The 14,315-nt window shown below is 43.3% G+C and overlaps 1 protein-coding gene across 3 annotated transcripts in view; it reads right to left on the bottom strand.

Moving 5' to 3' along the window:
• Positions 1–14,315, bottom strand: part of AR (androgen receptor) — a 168,665-nt gene that overhangs the window by 44,359 nt on the left and 109,991 nt on the right. For 2 of the 3 annotated variants that reach the window (XM_075008085.1, XM_075008087.1), the window contains exon 3: positions 9,249–9,368. In XM_075008085.1, the coding sequence (XP_074864186.1) occupies positions 9,249–9,368 (120 nt within the window). The remainder of the gene's footprint in view (positions 1–9,248; positions 9,369–14,315) is intronic. The other variant, XM_075008086.1, reaches the window with a different exon arrangement.

The raw sequence follows: 14,315 nt of genomic DNA, 5'->3' as shown, positions 1-14,315 counted from the left end.
GTCACCAACATGAAAAAAAGAGTCCTACTACAATCACGCTGTGGAACAGAACTAAGATTTGAATGAAAAATTCAGACCAGTTGAATGTTCTTAACAGCACATTCATTCGTACAGCTGCTGAGAGGTGTTTTCACCTTACAAGAACTGTTGGTTTCCTTATATCAGGTGAGATGGAATCCATTCAGGTTTACTTCTTGCATTTTTGGTTTCTCCTACAGCTGGCTCACACAATGATGCTGGATTGAAAGAAGCTGCTTTTAGGTTATGCAGACTGCCTCTCCCCGCATCCAGCACAGCTTGAGCAAACAGCTAGCCAGACCTTGTGTGCTAATCCTGCAGTGAATGTGCATGAGAGTGAGAAAGTGTGTTTACCCCTTTGGCATTTGATCTGTTCTCCTTTCTTGTTGTCTGGAGGTAATGGATGACAGGGGTTGTGCTGGCTGCTTGCCTCTGACCTGACCTGACCTTCCTGAACCCCTTTCCATTTTGTAACCACCACCCTTACAAACGCACCACTTGCTGGTGTAAAAGCAGAAGACGCAGGCAGGACACTTGCCACTCTACTGAATGTGTGTGCATAATGAGAGGGGGAGGTAAGCATAATTTTGGGGATGGGGAAAAATAATCTAAATCACTGCTCCCCACAGATCAACAAAACTGAGCCTTTTCAGTGGTAAGTTCCTTCACTGTTTCACAGCAGCATAACAATCCCAACCATACATTATCCAGCTCAGCAATGGAAAACACTGTGAAATTAGCACACTTGTATAGCTAACAATCACTAATGAAGGCTCTCATGACTCATTTTGTGCTGTATTTAATGCTGCCAGCATCTTTCATTTTCATTATATTATACCATAGGCAGCCTAACTGGCAACTTTCTTGCTCGGGCTGTTACATGTTCCATCAGCCCAGTTTTCAGGGCATTTTCTGCCCCATGCTCCCATCAAATAAACAGAGTTCACTACAGATGAAATTGGGTTTGAGCTGGTTTTGACAAAGCTGCATTAAATACTTTTGATCCTTTATTTTTCCATTATAGCTGACCTGCAGACTGCTAAGAATGACTTTCAAATACAAATCGTGCACGATCCAGGCTTCCATTTAGTCAAAAAAACAGAACCAGATATTCATTTACATTTATACCCTTTCACTTCCCTTTGGCAGTGTCAAGTCAGAAGTGGGATTGAATGGGGTAAAAGTGCTTTTGTGCAGTGTTTCTCAAACTTTTATAAAATACCGTTCTTGGCCAAAATAAATAAATAAATAAATGAAATTGTAAGTACCCCCCAGTACCTACAATTTCCAGACACACAATTTTTTCCTACCACCACAACACATTTGTTTCAACTACTTAACTTGAACTAGTTGGTTGGAAGAAATTGCCTATAGGCAATAAACCTGTCACTGTACTTATGACTGAGCAAAAAGGATAAATAAAAAAATGAACATCAAATCAGTCCAATTTTTACTCATCAAAAATGTGTAGACACACTGAATTTATGTATCCTGTGGAAGAGCTCTGAGTACTGCTTTGGTGTAACTGAAAATCTGACCCACACATTTTTATTAAATTTCCCTGGACTACTAAGGGTTTCAATTAAGGGAAGGAATGTTTCTTGCAACTCAAACAAAAGGTTAATAAAACTCAGACATTGATTCAAATCATTCCAGATATTTCATGAAACTCAACATCAGTGGTTTTCAACCAGGCCCACTTACTGAACAGCAACTGGTGCGCTGACTAGATTAACTGGCCACAAGTTCAACATTAGCTACTTCCAATATTGATGTTGAATCCCTACTTGGTGCTTTCAGGGAGAACTAGAGAATTAAGTAGCTAGTGTAACAATACAGCCTTGAAGAGTTCTACTAACTACCAACTCAGCAATCAGACCAGACAGGGCCAAACTGTTTTTAATGTGTGTTAGCTGGTAGTGGGTAACTCTTAGGTTACGTCTACACTACGAGAAATCTTTGAAATAGCCATGCTAATGGCCATTTCAAAGAATACTAATGAGGCGCTGAAATGCATATTCAGTGCCTCATTAGCATGCTGCCAGCCGCAGCATTTCAAAATTCCCGCTTTTTGCTCCTGTGAGGCTCATCCAGATGGGGGTCCTTTTCGAAAGAACCCTGCCGGGTTTGAAATCCCCTTATTCCTATCAGCAGATGGAATAAGTGGATTTCGAAGTTGGCGGGGCCCTAGACGAGCCACGTGAGAGCAAAAAGTGGCAATTTCGAAGTGCTGGTGGCATGCTAATGAGCTGTTGAATATGCATTTCAGCGCCTTGTTAGTATTCTTCGAAATGGCTATTTGCATGGCTATTTTGAAGGTTTCTCTTAGTGTAGACACTGCCTTACTGGAACAACAAGGATAGCTATGACCAGCTAACTCGACATTGTCTGCTGAATTGTGTTGACATCAACATAATATTCGAGTGATGTTAGGACTTAAAAGCCTGTTCTCATAGAGCAGAAAGCAGAAAAGCTCATCCAGCACATCACCACAGAAGATAATGCACATTGTTCTCCAAATGTGCTGTCACATGCCCCAGAACTTTCAAATGATAGCAAAGGTAATGGAAACACGACAATTCCTCTCTCTTGGTATTTACTGAGCACCAGTAATACCTAGGTGCTGAAGCACTCTCTTCTTCCATGTTCATCTCAAGATGCATTTGTCTGTTTCCCAGCTTTCGGATACTTTCATAAGGGCTCTGCTGCATTTCTTCCTGGCATTCCCATCTGCTCTCTGGGAAGATCTGGACAACAACCTGAAGGTCAAGGTTCTTGGAATTGCCCAAGCAGTTAATGAAAGTACATTGTAACCCCCAGTAAACACTCCAGGAGAGCCTTTATTACTATAGCGTAGATAGTAAAATGGCATTAGGATTCAAATAGAATGGGAAATGAAGAGCTGCTAACCAATAAGAAAGCTACAGTAGCTGATCCAATGAATGAGCAAGCTTGACTTTTTTCCTTCCCTTATAAACTCATTTGTATGATACTTCTCAAGTGGACAAAATAGCTGATTTGTTGGCTTCATGCCCCGAAACACCTGCGAATAGGGGCTAAATTGACCCAGAAATGGTCTGCCTGTTGTGCTTTATTCCCTCCTTTAATGATAGCTGCTTGCACGCTACAAGAGGAGCACAGTGACCTGGAAACAAGCCAACGGCAACAACAGACTCCTTAGTGTTTCTTGTGATGCACCCAGAATCTCGTTCCCAGTTAGCTACGGGGCATCCGCTGTGGTTTTAAAAAAACAGCTGCTGAATACAATGTCTCCTCAGTGACACTCTAACCAGATTTTTGTCGGCCAAGCCGAGCTGCACATTTCTGTGCGCTTGGAAGTTCCTGGGGGGAGGATTTGCAGCTCTTGCTTCGGTGCTGTGGCAAGTGACACTTGAGTCCAGCACGGCCCTCTCTGAAGCGCTAACACCCCAAATGCCAGGGAGAGACAGACTGGAGCTGGTGCTCAGCAGTGAAAGAGCATCGTAACCATTCTGACCCATCCCCCATTCTCTCTCTTCTTTCCTGAGCCCTCAGCCCACACAGGGAAGAAAATAAGATGCTCCGTTCTGGCAAAAGACGTGTTCTCAGCAGGAGTTAACCAACCCCAAGTAAAATTCTAGTGGCGAAAAGGCTTTCACAAAGGTAAGTGGGTCAAGTCGGTGCACAACTACACTGCAAATAAATAAATAAATAAAACCAGAGGTTACGAGTCTCAAAGCCTGGGTCAACAGATGCCACAAAGCTAAAATTAGCACTAGAGATACCCCTGCTCAGGATGAGCCTCAGAGCCTGGCTCCAGCCCAAGTGAGAATGTCTACAGCTGCTATATTTAGCTCAGTAAGAGTGAGGTGAGTGAGTCAGACAGTAGACCTGGGTCCAAGACACGATAGAATGCAGATTTTACCATTAGAGACCATTAGGGGGTCCAGAGCCTACCTTGACCAGCTAACTCAGTTGAAAGCTACGAAGTGCCTTGTCTTCACTAGACTTTTACCTTCTGTAAGCTAATTTGGTATAAGAACACACATTTTTTCTATAGTGAACACAGAACCTCAATTAATTGTAAACAAAACCACTGTTGTGGACAGAGATTTATAATTGCCTTCAAGGCCTTTCCTGGAATATTTGAGAGAAATGTGTTAAAGCCACAGAAGCAGCCAGGGTTTAAGCTGGATATTGAATAAACAAACCCTTCATCATCATCAATAACCGTGGGCTCAGCGCCTGCTGCTGTCTGATGCCCCTCTCACCACTTCCTTCAATCTTTCCCTATCCAGTGCGGAGTGGCTTAGTTTCTGTAGACTAGCTCCCCACCAATCTATTACATCATCTATCCATTCTCTGTGGGGTCTGTATCTCCTATTCGAACCATCCATTACGCCGAATACTAGTGTCTTGATTTTTCATTCGTTGTTCATTCTGCAAATATGTCCAAATAGCTGTAGCTTCTGTTTTATAACCTTCTGCAGCAGGTTCTTTTTCGGCTGTATTTTCCTACAGAATTCCTCATTGGTGAACTTCTGCATCCATCCTATTCTCAGAATCTTTCTATAAGAACTCCTTTCGAATGCCAATATTCTTCGTTTTGAATCTTTTGTTATCACCTATGTCTCACATCCATACAACATCCTGCTGAATACACGTTTTCAAGGCGCCCATCTTTGTTCTTAAGCTAATTGCTTTGCTTTTCCAGATCTTATCCATCGCCTTCAAACTCATTCTTGCTTTCGCTATTTTAGTCGCTATTTCCTTCTTACAGTCTAGATCAAACAAACCCTTGCTCTCCTCTTATTGGCAAAGAGAGGATACCAATCACAGATCAGAGAACCAGGAGCATGGAAGACCCTACACTCTTCTGTGCCTCCTGAGCTTCATGTAAAATTGAGGTGTTACTACATCCAGGGCCACGACAATTGAGAGTTAGGACTTGCCTTCATGCACAGTGCTACAGATGCACTGGTACAGCTTTGCCAATTTAGAGAAGATGCTTCTACGCCTACAAGAGAGCTTCTCTCATTGGCGTAGTTAATCTATCTCTCCTAAACCAAGTAGTTGTGTTGATAGGAGAAACCTGACAACCATCATAGCTCTCACAAACCTAAGTGGTTGGGCAACAAAATGGCAAATGAATTTGAACACTCATAAATGTAAAATAATCCTAACTATACATACCAAATGCTGGGGACTAATTTAGCTAGAACCACACAAGAGAGAGATCTTGGAGTCAGTGTGGATAGTTCTGTGAAAACATGCACTTAATGTGCTGCAGGAGTCAAACAGGCAAACAGAATGCTAAGAATCATTACAATAGATATAAAGAATAAGACAGAGAATATTTTATTGTCACTGTATAAATCCGTGGTACACTCACATCTGAAATATTGCACACAGAAATGGTCACCTCATCTCAAAAAAGATATATTGGCATTGAAAAAATTTCAGAAAAGGGCAATGACAATGATTAGGGGTTTGGAGCTGGTGCCATATGAAAAAAGATTAAAAAGACTGGGACTTTTCAGCTTAGAAAAGAGGAGACTAAGGGGGGCTATTATAGAGGTCTACAAAATCATGACTGATGTGGAAAAAGTGAATAAGGAAAAGTTATTTACTTGCTCCCATAACAAAAGAACTGGGGGAATCACCAAATGAAATTAATGGGGAGCAGGTTTAAAACTAACAAAAGGAAGGTTTTCTTCACACAGCACATAGAAGGCCTGTGGAACTCCTTGCCAAAGGAGGTTGTGGAGACCAAGAATTTAACAGTGTTAAAAAAAGAACTAGGTAAATTCATGGAGGTTGGGTCCATCAATGGATATTAGCCAGGATGGCATCCCTAGCCTCTGTTTGTCAGAGATTGCAAATGGTTGTCAGGAGAGGGATCACCTAAGGTCTGACCAAGTATGACTGTTCTTATAGCATAGTGCTGTGTGCAGGACAGGTAGGGTTAGACTGGAACGACTACATCACTCAATGGTGTGGATTTTCCACTGCCTTAGGCATTGCAGTTATACCAATAGAGATCTGTAGTGTAGACCTGATGGATATGTTTACAAGGCACTCTGAAGACTAATCCACTTCTACTATGTTTTAGAAAATAAACACATCTATACACAATACATTTGACAGCTCAAGTGAAAACATTAATGACCCAATTCTGCAACATCTGAAGTCAGCACACACCAATGTGGATCAGCCTCAGTGGGGTTAAGGAAAAGCCAGTATTTTAGTGACTCATTCTTTTATTTCCCAAACTAATACATAAGTGGTAATAAGGTATAAGGTCCTCAATTATGGCTCTCATGTAAATATCATCTTTCCTTGATGGTTATTTTTAAAAAAGGAGGAGAGGTCACCAATTATCTAGGGCTTCCCAGGACTCAAATCCAGTGGTTTTAAAGGCACATTAGGGAGTCGTCAAAATTGCTGGAGAATTATGTGATTGCAAAGGGGAGAGGAGTGAAATGAGAAAGAATTAAATTGGAGCCTAGAGTCCTTCCATATTGACGGTGCCTTTTAAAGGATCAGCCCACTTAAAAGACCAGATCTATTAGGGGATCATAACCCATGCATGTCAAACTACCTCACATAGAAAAAATTCCACACATTATGAACAGCTTTTTAAAAAGACCAAGAGGTAAAAGTGTCCTGGCATACAAAGGTTAAACCACAGTAGGGGCAAAATCCCTCTAAGAGAAGTCTCTGAATAACAGGAACCATTTTCAAAGACAACTGTGGTACAACTTCAACATGGGGATGGGAAGGAATGAACACAGGGCTTAGCTACACAAGGGTTCTTTATTTTGAAATAAGCTATTCCACAAGAACTATCCAGAAGAACTCATTTCAAAATAATGCTGCTACACACAAAGGCTGTGTGTACACTAGCAAGTTCTTTCAAAAAAAATGGTCCTTTTCCAAAAGAACGTGCAGAGCATCTACACACAAAATGTGTCCTTTCGATCTGAAATTGAAAGAACATGGCACTTTTTCCAGCAGCCCTCTTCCTCTACCAGATGAGGAAGAGCGCCTTTTTCGGAAAGATTCTTTTGGAATAAAATGTGTGTAGACACCCCAGGGGCGCTTTTATTGAAAGATGTCTTCATGGTGCCAAATTTTGCAGTCCCTGACCCGTTCTTTCAAAAGATCAGGGTGTGTGTGCATGCTCTCTATCGAAAGAGTGGACTGATTTTCTAATTCGCTTTTTTTGTGTGTGGAGGTGCTCTTTTGGAAGAAGTTTTTCGGAAGAAATCTTCCAAAAAGAACTTCTTTTGAAGCATCACTGTAGTGCAGACATAGCCAAAATGGATTTCAAAACATCCCTCAGCTATTTTGAAATGCAAGTGTCTAGACTCAGTAAAGCTTGCTTTGAAATAAAGCCATTGGACACACTATGGCTTATTTTGAAATTGCCTTTATTCCCTGTCTACACAGCCCCTATTTTGAAATAGGTGCTGTTCCTCATGCTGTGAGGTTTACCAATTTTGAAATAACACAACTGCTATTTCTAAATTATTTCGAAACAGCAGTTGCATTGTGTAACTTTGCTGTGTAGACATACTCTTGGGCTGCGTCTACACTCGCAAGCTGTTTTGAAAGTTTTTTGAAAGAAGGGGGCTCTTTCGAAAGATCATGCGGAGCGTCTACCACACAGTGTTCTTTCGAAAGTAAATTGAAAAAATGCGGCACTCCTTTCGAAATCACTCTTCCTTTCCCATTTCAGGAACAGCGTCCCCTTTTGAAAGCTTCTTTAGAAAGAAAATGTGTGTAGACACTCCATAGGCCCTATTTTCTGACAGAGCCCCACAGCACCTGATTTTTCGATCCCTGGCCCGTTCCTTTGAAAGAGCAGGGGCTCTGTGGTTGTTCCCTTTCAAAAGAGCAGACCACTCTTTTGATCTGTTTTTCTGTGTGTGGTCACAAGCTTCCGAAAGAAGTTCTTTTGGAAAAGATCTTCTGAATGGGCTTCTTTCAAAAGATTTCTGCAGTGTAGATGTAGCCTTGGTGAATTAGTGAGAAAGACCCCAAGAAAAAAAAAACATGAAGGAGAGGTCTGCAATTAGAAGCAGCAATAACTATAACTGACTTTGACAATGTGTGTTGTGATAAATTTTATAATCCACAGGTAAGGAGGCTGCAAAAAGTTTGGGGTAAACAATGAAAATTAAATCTTTGCTGAGAGGTGGGCAGAGAGAGAACCATACCAGGGAAGAATCGGAGAGTGTGGGTATTGTCAAAATATGGATTAAAGAGGTCCTACTGCTCAGCTTCCCAAAACAAGGAAGTCCTCTTAAACCAGAGAGGAGCAATACTTTTTGCAGGGGGGCCACTTCAACAATTATGGTAAGTTGTAAGGGGCCACCTCTGGGCCCCTAGAAGGGACGAGGCCTCAGGCAAAGGCCTAGGGGATAGAGAGAGACAGAGACTGTGTGCGTGAGAGAGACAGAGTCTTTGACACACAGATTATGTGGTGGGGTAGGGGGTGTCACAGACTAGGTGTGTGACAGAGAGTTGGCTGGTGCTGGGTAAGTGGCTGACAGCCGCCATACGCTGCCTCTCGAAGCTGTCCTGTTTTGCTGTCTCTCCCCCTCCCATGCTGCAGAGATGGGCACATAGTGGGGTAAGTGTGTATGTGACTGACAGAGAGGAGCGAGAAACAGCAAGCTGGCTGCTGGAGAAATCTCAGAAGCAGTGCACAGCCTCTTGAGACAGACACTTGTCTCAGTCACGCACTTCAGAACAGAGCAGCTCTGCTGTGTGTGCCCCTCTACCTGACCCTTGTGCTGCAGAAATGGGGTACAGGGACTAGATCTAACCCCCAGGCTATATTTTGGGCACCCTGTCTTAACCTGTTGCTGGCCATGACACGGCACTAGCTATCTTTCAAATACAGGGCTGCCTGCAATGCCCAACAGGCCATATGGACCGAGGTGGTGTCAGAGGCTTGCATCCCGCATGTCGGAGATCTTGCAAGGGTAACTGGAAGAAGCAATCTGTAAAACGAGCGTATTGTGTGTATAATACACTTATCAGCATATCATAAATCAAAAATCAGTGTATTGTGTGTATAATATGCTAATCGCAAGAATTTCTTGCAAGGCAATGTACAGAGTCTATGATGAGGACTGCCAATAGATTAGGGAGAAATGTAAAAGAGCACAGCAGGTGTGAGTTCCACACATAAATCATATGGATGCATAGGAAAGCATCAAAGAGTATTGCCGAGCATACACTACCTCCCAGAGTCATCCCTGCTTCGTAACACTTCCGCAGGCGACAGGAAGGGCAGTTCTTTCTTCTGAATTTATCGATGGTGCAGTCATTCCGGCTGGCACAAAGGTATTTCTGTTTACCTGGAAAGATTAAAGAAAAGCAGATGGACCGTGGTTCCCGCATTTGCATGGGTCAGACAGGAAGTACAATCAGCAGGAACTCTCACGTTTTCACACGGCATTGTTGTATGGACTAGGGATGTTAAAGTTTAGCCAGTTAACTGGTTACGATTAACCGGTACAGGCTGAAGCAGCCCCTGCCTGTCATATGGGAAGAGGATTACTCCAGCCCTGCAGGGTGGCTATGCGCAGGGGCCCTCCAGCCTGGCTGGAATAGAGGGAATATGCAGCTAAGTGGGAGGGACAGCTAGGGAGGCCGTTCCAGCCCAGCTGGACTGGAGAAGCCTTCTCAGCACCCCCCATTTAACCCAAGTTTAAATGGTTACCTAATTAAATGAGATTTTACATCCCTAGTATGGACCTGATACTGTTCCCACTGAAATCAATAGGAATTTTGAAAAATCAGAAACCTACTTTAATTTCATGGGGGTTTTCTAAAAAGAGTCTCATCTGCAGAGCACTGCAGCTCGTTTCAGAAGGTGAAAGCCACCGAATATGAAACATGAATGTTAGACAGGACACTATTTTGGCTCCTAGCAAAGGCAGTTTCTGCTGAACATTCCTGATCTGAAATGGTCTCTGCTGCATCCAGCAGGCAGGCTGCATGGGGATATTGTGGCAGCTACAAAATTGTTAGGGGCTGGCACAATAGTTTTATAGGTTCCAAATATTGTATTATCTTGATGGAATATCTTTCGTCTGGGGAATAAATTCTGAGTATGGCAGCTCAAGAGGGCACTGCTATTAGCTCCCATCAGCCACCACAGCAGGGCCTTGGGAACTACGATCATTCTTTCACACAAAAGGAGAGTTGCTGCAAAGCCCAACACAATCAGTATCTGAATCAGGACACAGGACAGATGGAGCTGCTTTCAGATACAATCTAAGCCAGATCAGTCTAAGCCTGATTGGCATAGACCTCATCTCCTCTCAGCAGAGCAACGATGCTGTATGTTAACTCGCTACTGAGAACACTAAACGCAATGCTTCACTTGCAACAGTAGCATTCTCTGTTGCTAGATATCAGAGTTTTGTATGTGAATTAGCCAGTGGCAATACAGTAAAAGCTTTGTTTCCAGGCATGCTGGGAGAGCAGAGGGTGAGGTTAATCAAAAATTCTGATTAACTATGAGTTATACTCATCAGTGGAATACCAACTTTCAAAGAAATAGAACACAATGAAATGAATAAAGTATATGATACTATACACATGCTCACCTATCCAACTGTAATACTGCATTGCAGAGTGGCTGGTTTGTGGAAGCACTTATATGCATACAGGCAAAGCCTTCCATGCAGTGGGTTATCTTATGATACTACATATTACTCTGAGTACAACATGGTTTACATCCAGACCACCAAAAATACACTGAACACTAAAACTATACTGAACATATTTAATCCATCTTTGATGATTCAGAAGGCACTTCAGGATCTTGCAGTGCGTAGGGTAATCTTTATCAGCAATTATTATTGCATAGGTGGAAGGTGTGATGACTCTCTGACACACCCACGAAGTTGCATTTTTGAATAAATCCCTGATGTCAGCTCGCTTACGTATCTTTTGCATAGAATCAGCGTACAGAATACGCAACTGCGTAATGTCCTGGGGAGTATGTTAGCCCTGGTCAGAGCTGTCCTGTTAGTAGAAGAGTGTCGGTCAGTCACCCCAAGCACTGTTCTTTGGATGCCCCATGCTTCAGGGGAGTGGGGTCTGGCCAGCGCACAACTGGCCCCACTTCATTGGCTCTCAGCATCACTCAAGAGGGGATGACTTTGGGGAGGGGGTGGAGTGAGGGTGGGGCAGAAGTTTGGGGGAATAGGTGGAATGGAGGCAGAGTAGAGGTGGTGAGAGGGTTGTCCCAGGCTTCTCCCCTGGCTAGGGATGGCCTTGGTCATGGTTACAAGACTGTATTGAGAGATATCAGAAACACCAGTTAGCAAAGCCTTCTGGTTAGTAAAGTGCCAGATAACACAGCTTTTTACTGAACATAGAAACCAGTGGTGGCCAATTTGCAGCCCAAGGGCCACCTGCAGCCCATTGGGGTTCTATGTGTTCCCCAAAAGACATTTTGTTCACTGTTGCCCATATGCAGGCAGCATTCCCTGATTCTGCCAGTTTGCATCCACATAGCTGGTTTTTCTTAAACTGCAGCAAGGGAGGTTTAGGTTGGGCATTAGGAAAAAGTTCCTAACAGTCAGGGTGGTCAAACAGTGGAATAAATTGCCAAGGGAGGTTGTGGAATCTCCATCTCTGGAGATATTTATGAACTAGTTAGACAGATGTCTATCAGGGATTGTTTAGACAGTACTTGGTCCTGCCATTGGGGCAGGGGGCTGGACTCTATGGCCTCTTGAGGTCCCTTCCAGTCCTAGTGTTCTATGATTCTATTACTAAAGTGACATGGATATAAAGCCAGAGTAGATGAAGTGAGGTGCGGGAAGATGGCACACGAGATTGAGTGAGAGAGCTGCGTGCTCCCTCTGCAGCCAGTCTAAGGGCTGCTGCAGTTGTATCGTCACACCCACAAATTCCAGCGACACAAATGCAGCCAGAAGAACTACCCTATCCCAGGAGACCATCACGGTTACAACAATCTTGTGGCCCACTGAGATGAAGGGGGGCCATTCCTGCAGCCCACTTGCTAGCCTAGGTTGCCCATTGTTGATCTAAGTTGATTTTGTTGTGCTCAGTGGCCCCCCCGTGGGTGTTCCACCTGTAGATACCCGATGCGATATACCTTCTCAAGGCCCCTTTAAAGGCTGTCTTTCAGATTGTAAATTCTTTGGCTCGTGGACGGTCTGTATTTTGTCTTGTGCAGTATGTCATTAGCCATCAGCAAATAAATAAGAGTAAAAACAAAAGGAACAAAAAGAACCATAGAACTGGAATAGAAAGAGGTAACAGCCATTTATCACCTGAGTTACTTCCTCAGCCCCTGTGAAATACTGTGGTCATGGGAAGGGGAAATGGTCTGACTGGGTCTGCTCCCTGCAGCCTTTGGGTTGAGTTAACACCTAGACCACATTCTTGCAGTACCCCAGTACCATCACCACACCAAACACTTGGCTCTTCCATTTTTCCATTGACTTGTCATTGATATGGGGCCCGGTGTATAAAAAGGCTCTTAGCTGATGCAGGCTGGATATGTCGTGGACTTGTTGGTTTTCAGAGACAGAATAAACAGACTCACCCATTTGGCAGACTTGGTATTTAAACAGCATGTTTAAAGCTGGAATGAACAGAGCACTAAGCAGCAGGCTGCCGAGAACAAATCTCAGCTAACTGGGGATGACCTGGATGAAGTCTCACATGCCTTTCCATCTCTAATTACTGTGTACTGAGCTCTGCTTGAGTAAGGGCTGAAGAATTTGGCTGCATCTATTTTTGATGCTCATTAAAATGGCATGTATATAAAGGCACATGAAATAGGCAACAGGCAACTGTAGGACTAGAAAGATACTTCTTAGAGACAGCCAAGAACCATCAACAAGCAATAGAGACCCAGTGCCAACGAACTGCCCCACATGCATGAACAGCTGGCTCTCTCCTCTCTGGTACTTTTATGGTGTCTCTATCAGACAGTCTCATAAACCTTTTCATTCCCATTACAAAATTCAACCCTGTCCCTTAAAGCCAATATGATTATTTTTATATAAATGTATGTCTCTATTCTACAGACAGTGGAATACGTTCCCAGGCACGGCTTGTCCGTACATTTTTATCACTAAAAGATTTATGTGGCATTGCTCAGGTCCTTAACTCAAAGGAGTTTTGTTTTTAATTCATTTAAATCATTGCTCTGAGGTGAGGTTGGACATGATGGGTTCAGTATGCAGGCTACCCTGGGGAGAGAGGACAACCCCAGCCCTCTCTCACCCCAGCAGCTTGGGGCCAGATGAGGAGCTCCTGCCCATTGCTGCTGCAGCTGCAGTAGGCACAGCTGAGGGAGGCGTGCATGTCCCCAGCTGGGGGAAAAACAGACACACAAACTCTCTGAAATATGTAATACACAGCTGTCCCTTTTCCAGCTCTACCTCCTACTGGCCCAGTGCTGTTGTAGCTGTCCCAGTCCCTACCTCAGGGCCCATGCCCCGCTGTGGCCATTCTGCAGTATACCTCCTTCCTACCAGACCCCTCCCTTTCCATTTTAGGAGAAACAATCTAATTCCACATACTTTCCATTACCCTGGAACACCCAAACCTTGACCTTGCTTTAAGTTAGGATTGGAGGAAGCAGCACGCTGAATTTGGTGATCCTCGTTCTTACTGTTTACGAGGAGTGCTCACAGACAGATGAACACAGACAGATTCACATTTCTAAAATATATAGTAAGATTCTGCTTAAAAAACTTGCTCAATGAGAGATTTCCTATGAAGCAGTGAGTTTATGAATGCCTATGGAGAGCTGAGGGGCCATTATTTATTGTAATTTATAGCTGGCATCTTTTAAGTACCATTCTTTAAATTCAGAGGAACTTGCAAATGATAATATTTATGATGCTTCTACCTTATATTTCATGACTCAGTCTTGAGACATACTGAGAATTAACCTTCCCTCAGTTACACCGTGCTGCCTATTGCTTTACATTTTGCTCTCTTGTCAAATCTGAACACTGGGCAGGTCAGATTTACCTGATACACTTTTGGCTGTGATCACCCAGACCTGGATGAGCTTCTGCAACTGAAGAAGCAGTATACCAACTGTAACAGGTGAGTGTGGAGGAATGGAAAATTGGACCTCTCCTAATTTCACCAGTATTGCTTTTCTCTGAAATCTCCCCATACTTCAGCTTTCAATACCGCTTAAGGAACCCATCTTTTGATGTATCCAAGTGTAGGGCTACCCTAACAGCTTTATCCAAGGTGTTGCTTTTGTTACATTGAATGAAAAAAACACAAGAACA

Source organism: Carettochelys insculpta, chromosome 13 (genome assembly GCF_033958435.1).
Source record: "Carettochelys insculpta isolate YL-2023 chromosome 13, ASM3395843v1, whole genome shotgun sequence".
NCBI lineage: Eukaryota > Metazoa > Chordata > Testudines > Carettochelyidae > Carettochelys > Carettochelys insculpta.
Note: the sequence above shows the minus strand (reverse complement) of the source record. Positions and strands in the feature narration are given on the sequence as shown.